This window comes from Mesocricetus auratus, unplaced genomic scaffold (genome assembly GCF_017639785.1).
Source record: "Mesocricetus auratus isolate SY011 unplaced genomic scaffold, BCM_Maur_2.0 Super-Scaffold_100003, whole genome shotgun sequence".
Classification (NCBI taxonomy): domain Eukaryota; kingdom Metazoa; phylum Chordata; class Mammalia; order Rodentia; family Cricetidae; genus Mesocricetus; species Mesocricetus auratus.
Window position 1 is genome coordinate 32,794,809 of NW_024429188.1, and position 18,363 is coordinate 32,813,171.

At 36.4% G+C, this 18,363-nt stretch overlaps 1 protein-coding gene across 8 annotated transcripts in view; it reads left to right on the forward strand.

Annotated features, from left to right (window-relative positions):
- Dmd (dystrophin) overlaps window positions 1–18,363 on the forward strand; it is a 2,157,616-nt gene that overhangs the window by 863,145 nt on the left and 1,276,108 nt on the right. For all 8 annotated transcript variants that reach the window (XM_040744180.1, XM_021232987.2, XM_040744181.1 and 5 more), the window contains one exon: window positions 3,950–4,132. In XM_040744180.1, the coding sequence (XP_040600114.1) occupies window positions 3,950–4,132 (183 nt within the window). The remainder of the gene's footprint in view (window positions 1–3,949; window positions 4,133–18,363) is intronic.

Consider the following 18,363-nt stretch of genomic DNA (forward strand, 5'->3'; position numbering starts at 1 on the left):
ATTTTAGACTAGCACCATTATGATTTTCAAAATTCTTGCCACATTTTGTGTCCCATTCCATAATATCACAGTTCTCAGTTATCTTTTTCTATCACCTCTAATAAAATTCAACAAATACAACTTCATATCTCTAAGAAGATAAAGACCACCTTATCAGCTGTTTTGTTTCTTACTAGACTCTTTTGTTTGGCCCAGTCTCTTGCTCACTGTCTCTCTGTCTATTGTGTGTCTTTATAAATTCTTCATGCTAACAGCTTCTGCCACTGGAGCAACATGTGTATGTCAACCACCCAGTGCAAAAATTTCTGTTGTTTTATTTACATTGATATAGAATATGTAGTATGCTTCAAATTTTAAAATTGTGAAAACAATCCTGAAAGCAAGAGAGTGGTCCAATCAATTTATTCACTTTGATTGGCATGTTTAAATAATTGATCTAGCTGTACAATTGGTTCAAAATGCTGGAAAATTGAAAGGGAATGGCTCAGACAGCCTCTGGCAACAGTAGCTACAGGAATTGGAAAGAAAATCCAATTTCTTGAGGTTCTGCTTGCAAGTCAAGGAATTTCTTCAGGTCAGTTTGCTGTTTGGTATACAGTGATAGGGCTTGCTACAGATTTCTAGCTGTGTTCATTTGAGGAGCAACTTCATTTTTATTTTTGCAAATACCAGGAAAATTATTTTGACATGACTCTCACTAAGAGACAAAACAGAGATCTATATTCTATATATTTTCATCTCTGACATTAGAAGCACACTACTCTTTGGTAATTTATTTTAATTTTTACAAATAAACAAAAATTTTCTTGGGTCATAAAGGTCAATTTTTATGAGCAACCTCCTACTTTGGATCTCTTTTGGAGAAGTCATTGATTGTATTTGAAACTTCATAATAAAACATCTTTAATTTAATTTTTTTTTGGTTTTTACAAGACAGGGTTTCTCTGTATTGTTTTGGAGGCTGTCAGTCCAGCCCGGCCTCGAACTCACAGAGATCTGCCTGCCTCTACCTCCCGAGTGCTGGGATTAAAGGCGTGAGCCACCACCGCCCGGCTTTAATTTTATTTTCAACACAATTTCCTTTACTACTATTTCATTGCTCTATTTTTAATCCTGCAACTTAGGAAAATGTGTACTTATGATAAAAAAGAATTGATAGAGACATACATTTGCTTAATCACTAAAGCAGTGGTATTTGTGCCATCAGAATGAACTGGAAGATTTTTATAAAAAAATGTACTTAGAGTCTGGTGAGATACCTTAATGGCAAAAGTGCTTGTTGCCAAGGTAGAGTACCCAAGTTCCAGCTCCTGGACCCATATGGTGGAGAGTGCCATTTCTCACAAATTGTCTTTTGACTTCCAGATATATACACACACAAATGTAATAAAATGCATAATGCCATGCCCAAGATCCAGAATTTGGAATTCAATGAGTCTTGGAGTGCGTCTTAAATATTAAATTTTCATCAAGTTTCTATTTAATGCAAATGAATAAATTCCTGTTCAGTAGCCACCAGTGTTTGGAGAACCATTTACTCAAAATATTACAGATGAGAGGCAACTGATCATGTATATGAATCTAACTTCTATGCATCAAATATATATGACCACAAAGACATATTTTTTATGGATCTGATATCTAAACTGTATAGGCTCCATTGTTAATACAATACTTATTTGTGTTTGCAAATTTTGTTGTGTTCTTCCCAGAAACATCTAAACCACTAGTCACAAAACATTGTATAAAAATTGGAAAACCAACTAAGAAATATTTCTCACTGTTTAGCCATGTGCTATGTTATTTATAGTTTGGCTAAATGGTGTTTGAATTTATTGCAGACATTATAACACTTCTTATCCAACGTTAGATTTCATGTTAGCTTAACACAAACTATCAAAAAGAAAAGACATAATCCTAGAAAGAACCATCCATTTACAACATTTGATTCCTTCTGGATGTCTAATAAAGGATGACAGGATGTGTTTGAAGGATTAATCAAATGAGGAAGCAATGTTCTATTAGTGACACAGTGCTGATGAAAGATGAACAGTTCTGAAAGTTGTTGATAATGTTAGGATCACTACAGGCAAAATAGGATATTAATAGAAACAAGCCCCAAGCACACATGATGCCAAAAGTTTTTATAAAAATAGACTTATTTGTTTCAAGTATTTAAGTTAAAATCGATGAAGGCCAACATTTTATAGTTACAATGTCTCATATTTGCCATCATAATCTTATGGCATCCTGATACTAAATTCAAAGGAAAGATCAATTATGTTAGAAATATAAATATATGAAACAACATTTTATACCTCTCTTGTGCTTATTCCTCCCATATGTTCCACAATTTGTACATTGACCCAAATTCCATGAGCCAAAATCTGCATTATTTAACCTGGATTCCACTTTAAAAATTTGTGACAGGCTACAAATATTAGGAAAGTAAAATTGTTTCTACTACCTTTCAACCATACAGCACTCCAATTCCCACACCTATTAAAGCAGTAATTCTGAGGCATATCTTTTCCAGAGCTTTCTAGTCATTAACTAAATTTGCTAGAACTATCATTAGATCTTTATAATTTTCTGTGCTTTCCTATATCCAGTCCATATTCAGCTAATGGCATTTCCTCCATAAACAGCATACATGTCAACTAATTATAGTTGGTATTATTGAAGGAAGAATCTAAACTCCAGAGTCTCTCTTCCCCCCTCTCTCTTTCTCTCTCTCTCTCCCCTTGTGGATATGTGTGTGTTCCAAAATGTAAGTTCACATTATATTTTAAATATAAATGATCTCCAACTAACTTGCATAGACTACTTTCTTGTAAGGATTATTTAATTTCTTAAACTCTTTGCAATGAGCAAAATATACAGTGTGGGGGAATGCTCGATATTGTGAACAAAACAAAAACAATTAAAACATTTGCATTATTGTCAGATAATGTTGAAGACCAACACAAGGCCTTTGATTAAATAGGTTAAATCCAATGAGTAGAGATACCTGTACTACACAATCACATATCTGTCCAGAAACAATACAAGAGTAAGACTGAAGTCATGGCTATTAAAGAAGCTTCAATCATTCATCAGAATCAAGACAAGTGACAGGGGAGTGTTTTTTCATTGTGCTTTAGACAGTGTAGATATAAGATGCTTTGCACATATATAATATTTACTTATATTTTACTGAGTGATCTTGTTGAATTGAGCTTCTGTGTACAAAATGGAGTTGTTCAATTTTTAAGTGTTATGAAACAAATTTTCTTCCACAGGAGAACTCCATGAAAAGTTGGGAGACATTATATTACGGTTTTCTCGGATTTTCTTAAGTTTTCAAATACTGAAGAATTTTCTTTCAACAAAATATCCCTAATATGACATTAATTAAACTTTCTATATTTAGTATCTTTTAATTTCAATAGTCCTTTTACTAAATTAATTAATGATCCACCTGAATAATTTATAAGTGATGTTAATCATATTCTTCTAAACATTTTTAAAACTTTTACTCCTTAACTATTTGAAAAATATCTTTATATAAGTACATACATCTATTTGACAGATACATACCCATGTACAGATAAGTTTATCAAATTCTTTTATTTTGCCTAAGGTGACCTCACAAAATTACACATCCAAGAATGGCCTCAAATTCCTTTTCTTCCTTCTACTACCTCCAATAAAGAGAGAAAAGAGGTATATGGCACAGTACCTAGCTCAAACTACTATTTTTAAAAGTCTATTGAATTTTGAGAGTATTTCTTTCAAGTTTCTAATTATACATGAACCTAAAAAGAAATAATGGGGATAAGCATTAATTTTGTGTTTATGAACTGTGTTAATAAGAACGCTACCATGAAGAAATCATATGATCTATAACAATGAATATTGGCAATGGCAATGTTGACTTACTTTTCAGAGGACGTGCTTTTCTTTCTAGAGAGCTAAAGAAGAGGCACTACAGAAAGAAACAAAAGTGAAACTCCTGACTGAGACTGTAAAGAGTGTAATAGGTCAAGCTCCACCTGCAGCTCAAGAGGCCTTAAAAAAGGAACTTGAAACTCTAACCACCAACTACCAGTGGCTATGCACCAGACTGAATGGAAAATGCAAGACTTTGGAAGTTAGTTGCTTTTCTTTGTTTTTATCAGTTCTGTGTCAAATGGATATTAATTAAGAATTTAAGTTTTTATGTGAAGTGAATTAAGGTAGACTTCCTCATCCAAAAACTTACAATGTATATAAATTTGTGTCAATTGCTTAACTTGCATAAAACTGTCTCCAGTTTGTCAATGATCATAATTAATCTTGTGTTGTTGATGTGATGGTTATGAATGGTTTCTGCTCTTCCAGTTGATCAGAGTTTAGTTTCTAACAACCTATGTAGACTGTTCAGAATACCTACAACTCAAATTCCAGAGGATCTGATGCCATCTTCAGTTCTCAAAGGGCACTCACACATATGTTATACATGGAGACATCCACACATGGACATAAATACAAAAATATCTTTAAAAAAAGACTTTGGGAGCCCATTCCACATAGAGGGATACTCCCTCAGCCTAGATACAAGGGGCAGGAGGGCCTAGGCCCTGCTCCAAATGATATGACAGACTTGGATGATCCCCCATGGAAGGCCTCATGCTTTCTATGGAGCAGAAGAGGGATGGTATGGGGGTCTGTGGGGGAAGGGAAGGAGGGGAAGGAGAGTAAACTGAATCGACATGTAAAACAAGCTTGTTTCTCATTTAAATTAAAAAACAGAAAGAAATGACTAGTACTTGCTTTTAAAAGTATTTGTTTTAAAATAGTATTTGTTTAAAAAAAGAATAGTATTTTATGTGTAAAATTGAGTTAACTATATGGCTAAAAATACTTAGAAAACAATTATATTTTATTGGTATTATTAGGTTACAGAATTTATAAGCATGAAATGTTTACATGTAATATTAAATTGTTTCCATGTATTTCAGTGTGACTAAACCTACTTAAATGTGCATGAACATAATTCTATTACATGTAAGCATTCCATACATAACTGTATTTTATTATGATCAGTTTTCATAATCACTGGGCCCTATAGGCTACTTTGTAAGACAGAATGCCTAACTAGCTCCTTTTTGACATTTTCTATTTATTCATTATCACAAATCTGGCTTTATTTTTCCCACTTGAGTTACTCTCTAGATTACGTTTGTGTAATTATAAAGGAAGAACTCAAGCGCCTCATACAGTGGCCAGGAGTGATTTTTATTTTGAAAATACAAAGGGGAAAGAGGACTCCATCTTCCATGTGTATGATTTAGAAAACAGCGCAAAAGTTGAATTTTAAGTCCTCTGTTCCCAGACAGAATTATCTTGTGAATGCAATCAATAAAGGCTTCAGTTACATTATTATTGTTGAGGAAAAATATTTTGATAGAGTTTTACACCTTTGAAATGTGAAGGCTTGTGTGGTTTTGATTGGTAATATATACCTTAAGATAATTTTGGGGTTATTGGTTAATAATTTCAAGTATGCATATAACAAATTTTGAAAAAGTCTACCCCTAAACACTCTCTACCATTTCTTCCTGTATTCCCATCAATATTGCTATTTGATATCAATTTCACGTTCTTTTCTTTTTTTAACCCCTGATGTCAGCTTAGTGATGCAAAGATGTGTGAGGGTGCAGGACTGTGTAGTGGAGCATAAGGTACCTCACAGGAACTGTTTCTCTAAAAATAATCTGACTTTCCTTTTTTCAGTAGCCATAAATTGCCAATACCTGCTCAACAAGGGGTGAAACTTCCTTTATCTCTTCCATCCTACCACAACTAAATGCTAGGATTTGTCTGGCTTGACTCTATATGGGTCTTGAGGATGGTATCTCAAATAATCTTATATCTTATGTGTGATAACTCTGATATATTCATCAAACAGTTTCCTCTGTCTCATTCATTGATCTGGTTCTTACAGTCTTCTGCACCATTTTCCACAATGATCCCTAAGCCTTTGGAGAAAGGAGATGTCTTAGCTAAGGTTTTAGTTCTGCCACTAGACACCATGACCATGCCAAGTATGATAAGGAAAACATTTAATTTGGGTGACTTACAGTTTCAGAGGTTTAGTCTATTATCATCACAACAGGAAGCATGGCAGATAACAGACAGGCATGGTGCTGGAGAAAGAACTGAGAGTTCTACATCTGTATTGGCAGTCAGCAGAAGTGTACAACAATGGGCATAGCTTAAATACATAACACCTCAAAGCCCACTCCACAGTGAAATACTTCCTCCAACAAAATCACCCCTACTCCAACAAGCCCACACCTCCTCATAATGCTACTCCCTATGGGATAAGCATTCAAACACATGGGTCACTGTAGGCTATACCTGTTCAAACCACCAGATTCCACTCCCTGGTCCCCTAGACTTATTGTCATTGTATAATGCAAAATGCATTTAGTCCAATTCCAAAAGTTCTCATAATCTATCATAGCCTTCAAAATATTTAAAAGTCCAAAGTTCAAAATCGCTTCTGATATTCATTCAATCTCTCAACTGTAATTCCCTGAAAAATCAAAATAATACTAAACAGAATGCATATTGCAATGTGAAGTTAGACATGATGCTAGAGAAGTAACTGAGAGTTCTACATCTTGATCTACAAATAACAGAAGTGAAAACTGTATACTGCAATGGGCATAGCTTGAACTCATGAAGCATCAAAGCTTGCCTCCACAGTGACACGCTTCCTCCAGCAAGGCCACACCTATTCAAAAATCACTACAACTCATAATAGTGCCAATCCCTATGGGCAAAGCATTCTGACACACGAGACTATGGGGGCAATTCTATTCAACCCACCATAGGGATATAATATAGATATATCTTATTTAGAGATGAGCATTCTCTAATGTCTTATTATCTATCCCATTTCGGGTCTCTGTATTAATTACCATCTACTACAAAACCTTCTTTGATGAATGATGAGAGATGAGATAATCTATGGACAACAATCCTCTAGGAGTTCATTCATATAATGTTATGTATATTTATCAGAATAATAACAAAATGTTCTTTCTTATGGCTATGAATGACTTAGTTTTGGATTCTTGGCACTGTTAACATTTGTAGGCATGAATTTTGTCTTTGGCACTGACATTAAACCCAGCAAGAAAGTAGTTAGTTAGTCTCACAACATTAATGCCACTATTGTACAAGTGTGTGTGTTTTGCTAGGCCAATCATTATTGTACCTGGTTGCACAGGTGTATTAGGTTGCACAGCTAGATAAGACTGAATATTGTTTTTCTCCGGGTTAATGTATGTAGAACCTTCAGGACTATGAAAGATGAAAGGTAAGGATGAAGCTTTCATGTTAGTCCTAGCTTGATTTCTGTATGATTCAAGTAAGTGGCATAGTCATAAATAGGAACTTGCCATTTTGCCATTAATTTACATAAAGCAAGCAAGAACAATGAGAATATCCTGCAGTGTGGGGGTTTGTTGGAACCTACAGACTAACAACCTAATAAGATAAAACTTATTACTTATACTGGAGGTGTTTATGTAATAGTCTATGATGTCTGTGAGAGGAATTGTTGCCATGTTACAGGGTAGTTCATGTTCAATATATATATATATATTTCTTCAGTAGTAGGTTTTCATTTTGTTTCATGTTCTTTCTTCTACCCTGTCTTCCCAACACCACTTATTTAACACTCTTTTCTACACTGGTCTCCATCACACATCTATGCCATCTACATTCTATTTTGCTTCTCTTAAAAGCCACTCTCATGGTTCCTTATTTGCCAGTGTTAGATTCCTATTAATGAAAATACTATTATCTTGTCTTTTGAATTTCTGTCCTGGTAAGAAGTCTACAGTCAAAGTAGTCACTTTATTGTTTTGTCGAGTGTCTTTTAATTTTCTCTTTGTCATGCTCTGAAGTTTTGTTTTATGGGTGTATATTTATTTTCATTTTAATATGTCAACTGATATATTAATAAGAACAGATACACTGTTTCTATAGTGGTTCTCTTATATTTTTTGATTTGTGAATGAACATTGAAGTTTAATTTTTTTAATTTATCTTTTTTATCTTTGTAAACAATCATTTTACATACCAACCTCCAGTTCCCCCTCCATCCCATCCTCACATGCCCCCCAGCTCCCCAAACCCATGCCCAACATGCTCCCCAAGGATAATGAGGCCTTCCATGGAAGATCATCAAAGTCTGTCACATCATTTGGGGGAGGGTCTAGGCCCTCCTCCATGTATCTGGGCTGAAATAGTATCCCTCCATAGGGAATGGGCTCCCAATGTCTATTTGTACACTAGAGATAAATACTGGTTCCACTGTTAGAGATCCCTTAGAGAGAAATACAATGAAGCCTCTTAATAGCAATTAAAGTAGTCATCAATATCATTATAGGGGAAGGGCACTACTGCCTAGATTCTCAGATGGGGTCATCCTTGTAGATCTCTGGACATTTCCCTAGTGCCAGATTTCTCTTGAAACCTATACTGGCTCCCTGAATTAAGGTATCCCTTTTCTTGCTCTCCTCTATTCCTCCCCTGTCTCCGTCTTCCTGATCCCTCTTGTTCACCTCCCCCTTCTCTTCTCCCTTTCTTTTTTTCCTACCTTCTTCCCCTCACCCCTTATCCCTCACCCCTCACCCCCACAGTGCTCCCATTCTGCTCAGGAGTTCTTGTCCCTTTCCCCTTCTTTAGGGGACCATGTTTTTCTCTATTACGTTTTTGAAGATTGCTGTTTCTCCAATCTTTATATCATCCCGAAGAGCATTTTCACATTATTTGTGAATAATCTCTCCATTTTATAATGTGTTTCTCGATTTTCTAGTAAAATATCTGTATTATTTGCTCTATCTGTGTAATTTAGACTAATTTCTGCAGTCTGTGATTAACTTCTAATTTTTTTAACTATTCTCGACTTAGATCTGTTCATCTGTACATATATTTATCTATAATTGTATGCATGTGTGTTTACTTTTTCAACAAGCGCATTTCTGTAAATCTGGCACTTTCTCATTATTTTCTGTTTTGTGTAATTATAGCTTCTAATAATAAGACAATTGAAACATTTAGCATATCTTTGATTCAGTCTCACCTCACAGAATTATAAGAATTTAGTAATTTTAGTTTCCAAATAACTAAACAATATATACCAAATTCAATTAGCTGTCTAGTTTGGGTTTTTTTCTCCTAGTCATATTTTAATATTTGAACTGGTTCCAAATCCTTATACACACCCTTAGCTTTTAAAATATAATAAAATGTAAATAAAGATAGCGTAGTTGATTGGTTTAAATTTTCCAGTACTTTAATTTAATATTAGGGACTAAACAGTATTTACTGAAGTGAGAATAAGAAAAATTTTATATTGATACTATCCCTCTTTCCTAGGTGCTGAGTCGCAATCTTTCATTGTTAGTAAAAGGAAGAGAGAATATTTCCTTCGTACTAAAACCTTAGCTTAAATGGCCATACTTATCATTCCTATTATTAATGCCTAAGTATGTCTGTAATAATCATTGTGTTTCCACCGCTATATCCTGACTGATCTGCCTTGTTCTCTGTTGATGCTATGTGCTTTATTAGAAACATTGGTTGCTTTTATTTACATGAATTTTCAATTCCCTAAACTAAAAGGGTGTTCATGGTGCCTTGAAATATTTAATTTAACAAGATTTCTGGATATTTCTTTCACATAATTTTATACCACATCCCTTGAAAGTTACATCTTTTTGTATGATTTGTTCGTGGTTTAAGACATTTTGTTTATTCTTCATATTTAAATCATTGACTCTAGAATAATTAATCCTTCATTTCTCCTATGAGTTGTCAAATCAAAAAGTTATCTTTCATTCCTCTCAACTGAAAATTCAAAGTCAAAAGCTCTTTCTTAATATGCACACTCACTAAATTTATGGTGCTCTCCTTTAATTTATTTTTATTTATTCTTCCCTCATGCAATATATTCCAACCATTGTTTCCCCTCCTTCCCCTCTTCTCAGTCCCCATCAACCCCTGCTAACATCCCTGTCCCCCAGATCCACTCTTCCCCCTCTTCCCCTCAGAAAAAGCAAGCCTCCCAGGAATATCAACCTAACATGACGTAACAAGTTGCACTTAGCCTAAGCACAAACCATCATATCAAGAGTGAACAAGGCAGCCAAGTAGGGGGAAAGGGTCCAAATATCAGGCTAGAGTAAGAGATACCTCCACTCCCACTTTTGGAAGTCCCACAAAAACACTAAACAACCATAACATATTTTCAGAGGGCCTACCTTAGAACCACACAAACTCTGTGATTGTTTCTTCAGTTTCTGTGAGCCCCTATAATCCCTGCTTAGTTGATCGTGTGAACCATGTTTTCCTGTTGTTCTCAACCTGTCTGTCTCCTACAGTCCTCCTCTCCCTCTTCCAGGGAGTTCCCTGAGTCCATGCAGTGTTTGGCTGTGGGTCTCTGTATCTTCTCCCATCAACTGCCCGAGGAAGCCTGTCTGATGATGTCTGAGTTAGGTACCAATCTATGAGTATAGCAGAATATAGCAGAATATCATTAGGAATCATTCATTGATTTTTTTCCAATCTTGTTTGATACTACACTTGTTCTCTGGGCCATCTAGCTTCCAGTTCCTGACCATCCAGGTAATGCCATGTATTGGATCCCTTTTATGGTATGAACCTCAAATTAAAAAATTCATTGTTGGCCATTACTATAACATCTGTGCTACCATTGCCCCAGTATGTCTTGAAGGCAGGACAGACTGTAGGTTGAAGGTTTTGTGTCTGTTTGATGTCCGAGTCCCACTATTGGATACAGAAGATGGCTGATATCCTCCCTAAGAGTACTTGTTAGGGTCACCCTCACATGTTCCAGAAGCTTGCACATTACCTCCCAAAAGTTCCCCAATTCTAGTCATCTCTGCCTATGAACAGCTGAGTGTACCAAAGTGGGGAAAATACTTATCTTACATGCAGAAGACCCTAGGTGCAATTTTCAGCTCAAACAAATAACAAAAAGAAAAGAAAATGTATATACAGATGAGGGAATAATTTGTCATTCATGAATGAAAATTACTGCTTAACTTTCCTGATAGAAAGTATCTTCAAATGAATTCTTAATGAAACCTTTACCCTAACTTGTAAAAGCTATATGTTTATGATACAGTAATACTGCATATATTACATATAAACTGTGAAAATTAAACCATTTCATTTCTTATGACAAATAGTTACCAAACTCAAATAATGCTGGCGATACATATGACCAAAATCAACACAAATTATAAAATTGTCAATTTTTTCTATTACCTATATAATTTTTCTGGTATCTCTTTAACATGCAGGGTGGGTTTAAGTATTTGTTAAACTATTTCTTTGTGAGCTCACCGTTTATAGGAATTATTCTTGAAAATTCTTATTGCTTTTAATTGTTGGGTAGCCTTTGAGAGTCTTTGAGTCTTTGTATGACCCATTGTACTTGATATGTTGTGCTTTGCTATCTGTAATATAACCTTAAGTTTAAATTCCTCAAAGGAAATTCATCATTTTCCATCCAAGCAGCAAAATTATTTGCACCTTCCTCTTAATGTTTGATGGTGTATATTTTCCAGTTCTTGCTTCAGAATACCTGCTATGCTATTCTTAGTGACATGTGTGAGACTAGTGTTCCTTCTCAATATGAAGTTACACTTAAATATAATAGGTCAAATGTCATAAAGTCTATTCTGATAAGTTGGTACTTTGTTAAACTTCATATTATCCTCTCACTTTGTATTGTGCACATTCCCTATTTTCCTTTATCATCTGACAAGTAGAGTTTCCTGATCCATGTTTAAGAGATGAACTTAAATTTAAATTGAATTATTTCTATTCAATTAGGAATTTCAATCGGACTGAAATGATATGAATGTGATGGCTAGTTTATTCGACACTAGTGAAAAGTTTGCTTTTTTGTGTGTTTTTTTATTTTAAAACCACTCTAAATTCTGTTATTTCAAGGCAATTTAAAGTTCCAAACTGTTAAGTTTAACAGTTACTCTAAACACATTTTCAATTCAATTTAGGATTCAAGAGTCTATTTTATTTTGAAAAAAAATGACCTGTAAAAGAGATGAATTGAGCCTCTCCAGCTGTGTCATTCAGATACACCGAGGACAGAAGAAACCATCCATCTTGATAGTTAAATCATCATGAAACCTCATTACCTCAATCTGTACCAAAGTCGATATGACTTATTACAAGTGTCACCCCCTTACCTTTAAATCTCTAACATATGCTCTGGGATTTCAGGAGGTATATGTGTTCCCTATTGGGATGTTTGCTCAGAAGAAAAATAGAATATAGACCAGCAGGAACTTGTAATGTTTTAAGGTTTATACCATCATTTTTAGAGAAACACTTTAATTGGTCTTTTTGGGATATATTGTATAAAATCAATAAATTATAGTAAGTTTTTAGAATTACAGGCAGGATAGAATGGTGTCCATTAGACAGATATAGAATAACCTCCATTATTTCTAAATACTATGAACAATGGGAAAAATATAAGGAATTTGATAATCTTTTGCTGTCTCTTAATAAGTAATTCTGTTTCAGAATTGTAACTAATGGTATTCTTAGGATGATACACTATGATGGTAGCTGCATCATCATTTTTACTGTACTTAACAGATTCAACCCAGCTTTATTTTTTCTCCTTTGATTTACACTCTGTGTCGTTCACATCATGCATCTCCATCCCATTCATTTCCCCATCCCTTTGTATCCACCCTCTGCCTTGCAACATACCCCTTAAATACAATAAAATTTAAGAGTAAAAAAGAGAATTAATAGCACAGCTGAACGTTCTAGAACAAAAAAAAAGCAAACTCACCCAGGAGGAGCAGACACCAGGAAATAATCAAATTGAGGGCTGAAATCAATCAAGTAGAAACCAGGAAAACATTGAGGAGAATCAATGAAACAAAGAGGTGGTTCTTAGAGAAAATCAAGAAAATAGACAAACCTCTGTCCAAACTAACCAAAAGACAGAGAAAGAGCATGCTAATTAGCAAAATCAAAAATGAAAAAGGGGACATAACAACAGACTCTGAGGAAATCCAGAGAATCATCAGGGCATACTTTGAAAATCTGTACTCCAAAAAATTTGAAAATTTAAAGGAAGTGGGCAATTTCCTGGATAGATATCACTTGCCAAAACTAAATAAAGAGCAGATAAACAATCTAAACAGACCTATAACCATTAATGAAATAGAAGCAGTCATCAAAAGTCTCCCAAACAAACAAACAAAAAAAGCCCAGGCCGAGGTGGCTTCAGTGCAGAATTCTACCAGAAATTCAAAGAAGAGTTAACTCCAATACTCCTCAAAGTATTCCACACAATAGAAGCAGGAGGCTCACTGCCAAACTCTTTTTACGAGGCTACAATTACCTTGATACCCAAGCCACATAAAGACACAACTAATAAAGAAAACTATAGACCAATTTCCCTCATGAACATCGATGCAAAAATACTCAATAAAATACTAGCAAACCGGATTCAAGAACACATCAGAAAAATCATCCACCATGATCAAGTAGGCCTCATCCCAGGAATGCAGGGATGGTTCAACATTATAAAATCTATCAATGTAATCCACCATATAAACAAACTGGGAAATAAAAACCACATGATCATCTCACTAGATGCTGAAAAATCCATTGACAAAATCCAGCACCCTTTCATGATAAAGGTCCTAGAGAGATCAGGGATAACAGGAACATACCTGAATATAATAAAAGCAATATACAGTAAACCAACAGCTAACATCAAACTAAATGGAGAGAAACTCAAAGCAATTCCTCTAAAATCAGGAACAAGACAAGGCTGTCCACTCTCTCCATATCTCATCAATATTATACTTGAAGTCCTAGCTACAGCAATAAGACAACAAAAGGAGATAAAGGGGATACAAATAGGAAAAGAAGAAGTCAAGCTTTCACTATTTGCATATGATATTATAGTTTACATAAGTGACCCAAAAAACTCTGCAAGGGAACTCCTAGAACTGATAAACACCTTCAGCAAAGTGACAGGATACAAGGTAAACTCAAAAAAATCAGTGGCCCTATTAAATACAGACGTATACAGACGATGAAGTGACTGAGAAAGAAATCAGAGGAACCTCACTCACCCGTTACAATAGCCATAAACAGCATCAAAGATCTGGGGATAATGTTAACCAAGGAAGTGAAAGACCTGTATACCAAGAACTTTGAGTCTTTAAAGAAAGAAATCAAAGAGGATACCAGAAAATGGAAAGATCTCCCATGCTCTTGGATTGGTAGGATCAACATAATAAAAATGTTAATTTGCCAAAAGCAGTCTACAGATTCAATGCAATCCCTATCAAAATTCCGGCACAATTCTTCACGGACCTGGAAAGAACATTAATCAACTTTATATGAAAAAAAAGGCCCAGGATAGCCAAAACAACCCTATACAATAAAGGAACTTCAGGAGGCATCACCATACCTGATTTCAAGCTCTATTATAGAGCTATAGTCCTGAAAACAGCTTGGTATTGGCACAAAAATAGGCAGATAGACCAATGGAACTGAATTGAAAACCCTGATTTTAACCCACACACCTATGAACACTTGATTTTTGACAAAGTAGCTAAAACTATACAATGGAAAAAAGAAAGCATCTTCAACAAATGGTGCTGGCATAACTGGGTACTGGTATGCAGAAGACTGCAGATAGATCCATGTTTATCACCTTGTACAAAACTTAAGTCCAAATGGATGAAAGATCTCAACATAAATCCAGCCACACTGAAACTTTTAGAAGAGAAAGTGGGAGATACAGGAGACCACTTCCTGAACATAACACCAGTGGCACAGACACTGAGATCGACAATTAACAAATGAGACCTCATGAAACTAAAAAGCTTCTGTAAGGCAAAGGACACAGTCAACAAGACAGAAAGGCAGTCCACAGAATGGGAAAAGATATTCACTGACCCCACATCTGACAGAGGGTTGATCTCCAAAATTTACAAAGAACTCAAGAAGCAAGTCTCCAAAACATCAAAGGACCCAATTAAAAAGTGGGCTGCAGAACTAAATAGAGAGTTTTCCATAGAGGAGTCTAAAATGGCTGAGAGGCACTTGAGAAAGTGCTCAACATCCTTAGCCATCTGGGAAATGCAAATCAAAACAACTCTGAGATACCATCTCACTCCTGTCAGAATGGCTAAAATAAAAAACAACGAAGACAATTTTGCTGGAGAGGATGTGGAGAGAGGGGAACACTCCTCCACTGCTGGTGGGAGTGCCAACTCGTACAGCCACTTTGGAAAGCAGTATGGAGATTCCTCAGGAAAATGGGAATCAATCTACCACAAGACCTAGCAATTCCACTCTTAGGCATATATCCAAAGGAGGCAAATTCTTACAACAAGGGCATCTGCTCCACTATGTTCATAGCAGCATTATTTGTAATAGCCAGAACCTGGAAGCAACCTAGATGTCCCTCAACTGAACAGTGGATAGAGAAAATGTGGTACATTTACACAATGGAGTATTACTCAGCAGAAAAAACAATGGAATCTTGAAATTCGCAGGTAAATGGATAGCACTGGAAGAAACCATCCTGAGTGAGGTAACCCAGTCACAAAAAGACAAACATGGTATGTACTCACTCGTATATGGATTTTAAACATGGATCAGGAGAGTGCCAGTCTGCACTTCCACTGACAGAGAGTCTGGGAAACAGGAAAGAACCTAAAAGATATACATGGTACCCAAGAGAAGAGAAATGAGGCAAGATCCTCTGAACAGATGGGGAACACGGCGAGGGGTGGGGTGAAGGGGGACCTGGGAAATAGAGAGGGGGAGAAGTGGAAGAGAGAGTAGGATGTGGAGGAACAGGAAGGTCGACTGGGAGAGGTAGGATAGGGGGAAGAGAGAATCATAGGTTAGAAGACAGATCAGGCACCATTGTGTCCTCTAGTGATCTAAACGGATGACACCAATTGGTAAGCTAAGCAATAGTGTAGAGACCACCTCGAATGCCCATTCCTAATAGTGAACTTGATGTCTCTAACCATCCTGGAGCCTTCATCCAGTGACTGATGGAAGCTGAGGCAAACACCCACAGTTAAATACTGAACAGAACCCAAGGAACCCAGCGACAGAGAGAGAGGAGCAAAGAGCAAATTGGCAAAGAATGGGCTGACAAAACCAGCAGAGACAGCTGATCTGAACAGGGGCGAGCTCTTGGACCCCAGACCGACAGCTGGGAGGCCAGCATGGGACTGATCCAGACACCCTGAGTGTGAGAGTCAATGAGGAATCCTGGGCTACCTATAGGGTCCTGAGCAGTGGATAAGTGTTTATCCCTCGAATAGTAACATACATCATGTGTCCATAACACAAAGAGGGATGCTCTCTCATCCTGGACTCTTAGGGAAGTGCCTGGACCCTACCCTGAATGAAATGACAGACTCTAGAAATCCCCTATGCAGAAGGAATTGGCAATAGGGTGGGAGGATGGGGGGATTGTGAGGGGGGTGAGGCAGGAGGGGAGGGAGAGGGAACTGGGATTGACATGTAAAACGAGCTATTTAAAATTTTTTTTAAATGTTAAAAAAATAAAATAAAAAAGGGGGAAAAGAGAAAAAAGGAGGGAAAAGTCAATCTTGTCATGGAAGCTGTAGTGTGACACAGTGAGGCACACAATAAACACTTTTCTCTGTGTATTTTTACATGCAAGGGTTCATTGCAAAGAGTCACTGGTCTGGTTCAAAACCTCTGGTTTCTGCTATACTATCCATGCTGGGCCCTCCCTGGAATTCCTTCTGCATTTCCTGTTGGTGCCTTGTGGAAATCCTGCAGGATTGGTTATGCAGGACTTGTCCCTTCACATGGACCAGCTGACAACAGATGGGGTGGATGTCGGGGTGGGCTAACACATAAGGGTATTTGCATGGTTGCCCAGCCCACCAGCTCTCCCTGTCCCCACATCCAGGGTGAGTTCTCCTGCATGCCTGATAGGTTCATCCCTCTTGCAGTATGAGCAAGCGGCAGTGCCAGTTCTCCTGATTTCATGTCCTCAGGTTCAGATCTCTGATACTTATACCATCAAAATCAGCTGTACTCTGCTCCCCAGGTGTGGCATAGGAACCAATTTCCAGAGTGCTACAGAAGATTAGGGGCAGGACCAGCTCCTACACCTGCCTCAGGCATTGATGGACTGGGTGGTGTTGAGGGTACATCTCACCTCTTCCCATGCTGCCACATGACAGATGTGTAATGTGGACAGTTTTCAAATTCTCACAACTTCAGGACTGGCTCACCCACACCTCTGCCAATGAGGTTGGCTTTATTGTGCTGCCCATGCAAGTTTCAGGGATTTCGCTCCTGAGTAATGCAGCTGGGTGCAGACAGGTTTCTCCAAATTTCTAATCTGAAGCTATTGTGAATAACTGTTGCAGTAGTCTTCTCATCTTTGCCATATTAAACAAATATAATCACAAAGTCTATATGTGTTGTTACTACTCCTTAGTTTAAAAAATTATGAAATCAGGAAATATATGGTGGCACATTCATTTAATCCCAGGACTCAGGATGCAGAGACATGCAGGTTTTTGTGGGTTCTGGACCAGCCAGAGCTACTTAGTCAGACCCTGTTTCAAAAGAATGAAATAAACTATTAATTTGTTAGTTATTAATAATTTTAAAAGATGATAAAATACATATTGATTAGTGTTTGCTTATTTCACCAGATACTCATATATTAAGAGCCACCCATGCTACCCTTTAATATATTTATTTTTATTTATGTATTTTCTTTTTAAAATTGACATATTTCTATCTACAAAATATTGAAAAAACATTCCTTTTTCCTTTTGGTTATTTCAAAACCTGCTGAAATGACCTTTCCTTTAAAAAATCCTTGAGAATTTCACACAGTAATTATTCATCATCTTCCTTCTAATTCCTCAGCTTCTCCCAGGTTCCCTCTTTAAAAAAATGAAAAAAGCCAATTAAAAATCACTAAGTTCATTATATGTTGGTCAATAAATAAAACCAGGTTTTCCTTTTTTCAGCAGTCATTATTTGCCAATAGCTTCTTGGCTTGGGGTGGGAACTTATACCCACTTCCATTTCTTCATGCTGATTTTTTTTTCAATCTTGAGCTTCTGTGAATTCATATCTACCATGTTGCTTCTGCAAAGTGTTTTTTCCTAAAATTTTTCTGCCACCTCTGTCTCTTAATAATATTCTGCCTCCCTTTTCTTCAGAGACACATGAGCCTTTAGGAAGACAATATGATGATGAAGATATCCTACT